This window comes from Haliotis cracherodii, unplaced genomic scaffold, assembly GCF_022045235.1.
Source record: "Haliotis cracherodii isolate W230 unplaced genomic scaffold, xgHalCrac1.p SCAF_16, whole genome shotgun sequence".
NCBI classification, from domain to species: domain Eukaryota; kingdom Metazoa; phylum Mollusca; class Gastropoda; order Lepetellida; family Haliotidae; genus Haliotis; species Haliotis cracherodii.
Window position 1 is genome coordinate 20,091,301 of NW_027266271.1, and position 2,090 is coordinate 20,093,390.

At 47.1% G+C, this 2,090-nt stretch overlaps 1 protein-coding gene across 1 annotated transcript; it reads right to left on the minus strand.

Annotated features, from left to right (window-relative positions):
* Positions 1-1,092: 1,092 nt before the first annotated feature.
* On the minus strand, positions 1,093-1,527 carry LOC139463614 (octapeptide-repeat protein T2-like). The gene has a single exon (XM_071244886.1). It carries the CDS (start codon positions 1,525-1,527, stop codon positions 1,093-1,095), a length of 435 nt encoding a protein of 144 aa, XP_071100987.1.
* Positions 1,528-2,090: the final 563 nt, after the last annotated feature.

Below are 2,090 nucleotides of genomic sequence, written 5' to 3' on the forward strand. Positions count from 1 at the left end.
TTCTCATCCCTTCACACCCCTTCCCTTCTCATCCCTTCACATCCCACCGCTTCTCATCCCTTCCCTTCTCGTCCTTTCCCTTCTCATCCCTTTACATCCCATCCCTTCTCACCCCATCACATCCCATCCCTTCTCATCCCTTCCTTTCTCATCCTTTGAAATCCAATCCCTTCTCATCCCTTCACATCCCTCCCTTCTCATCGATTCTCATCCCTTCACATCTCTTCCCTTCTCATCCCTTCCCTTCTCATCCCATCCCTTCTCATCCCATCCCTTCTCATTCCTTTCCAACTCATCCCTTCCAATCTCATCTCTTCACATCCCTTCCATTTTCATCCCGTCTCACCCCTTCACATCTTATCCCAACTCATCCCTTCCCTTCTCACCCCTTTTCACCCCTTCACACCCCTTCCCTTCCATTCTCATCCCATCCCTTCACATCTCATCCCTCCACATCCCATCCCTTCTCATCCCTTCCCTTAACATCCCTTCCCTTCTCATTCCTTCCTATATCTCATCCCTTAACATCTCATCCCGTCACATCCCATCCCTTCACATCTCATCCCTTCACATACCATCCATTCACATCCCATCCCTTCCCTTCTCATTCTTTCCCATCTCATTCCTTCCCATCTCATCCCTTCACATCCCATCCCTTCACATCCCATCCCTTCTCATCCCTTCCCATCTCATCCCTTCCCATCTCATTCTTTCTCACACCATCCCTTCTCATCCCATCCCTTCTCACCCTTTTCATCCTTCCTATCCCTTCCCTTCCCTTCACATCCCATCCCTTCTCATCCCTTCCCTTCTCATTCCTTCTCACTCCTTCCCTTCTCATCCCTTCACATCCCATCCCTTCTCATCCCTTCACATCCCTTCCCTTCTCATTCCTTCTCACCCCTTCCCTTCTCATCCCTTACCTTCTCACCCCTTCACATCCCTTCCCTTCCCTTCTCATTCCTACCCTTCCAATCCCTTCTCTTGCCATCACTTACTTACCCTTCTCTTCCCATCCGATCCCTTCTTATCCTTCGCTTCTCGATCCATTCGATCCCTCCCCTTCCGGTTCCTTCCTATCCGGTCATTCCCTTACCTTCCCATCCGATCCGATCTGATCCTTTCCTGTCCATTCAACCCGATCCGATCATTTCCTTTCCTTTCCCTACATTTCCTTTCCCTTCCCTTTCCTTTCCCTTCCCTTTCCCTTGCCTTCCTTTCCTTTCCTTTCCCTTCCCTTTCCCTTGCCTTCCTTTCCTTTCCTTTCCCTTCCCTTCCTTTCCCTTCCCATCCCTTCCTTTCCCTTCCCCTCATATCCCTTCCTTTCCTTTCCTTCTCCTTCCTTTTGTTCCCATCCCTTCCTTTCCTTTCCTTTCCCTTCCTTTCCTTTCCTTCTCCTTCCTTTTGTTCCCATCCCTTCCTTTCCTTTCCTTTCCCTTCCTTTCCTTTCCCTTCCTTTCCTTTCCTTCTCCTTCCTTTTGTTCCCATCCCTTCCTTTCCTTTCCTTTCATTTCCTTTCCTTCCCATCCTTTCATTTCATTTCATTTCCTTCCCATCCGATCCCTTCCTTTCCCATACCACCCCATCCGATACTTTCCCCTTCCTTCCCATACCATCCCTTCCCTTTACGTTTCGTCCCATGCCTCCGCTCACTTTTCCTGCCAAACACATACCACCACAGCACATGGATATATCGTTATTTACTGTCTGACTCCTGCCACTCGTATCGGCACTCGACATAATCAATGATTCAATGACTTCAAGTTAACCAAACTTCACTGTAAATACGCCTAACTTGTAAATAGGGCACTATAAAATTTAAACAGTATTTACAATCATAAACATATTCATATCATGCATAATCAGTGTGTTGCGAAACAATATAGGTATGCCCATCAACGTCTATCATATATCACTCAACATGCATCTGCAACGAATGAAAGGAAACGTTTGCAGTTACACTGACTCTGGTTACCATGGTAACAGTCACAGACCAGATATCAAAACCCGGGTCATGTAAATTTCTTATCACTGTCACATATGTATGTCACGTGTACTGACAGAAAATATGTGACAGAGGTGCATTGTGG

What these genes read in the sequence shown, in the direction of transcription:
- LOC139463614 (XM_071244886.1), bottom strand. Translation starts at nt 1,527, where the DNA reads ATGGGAAGGAAAGGAAATGAAAGGAAAGGAAAGGAAGGGATGGGAACA.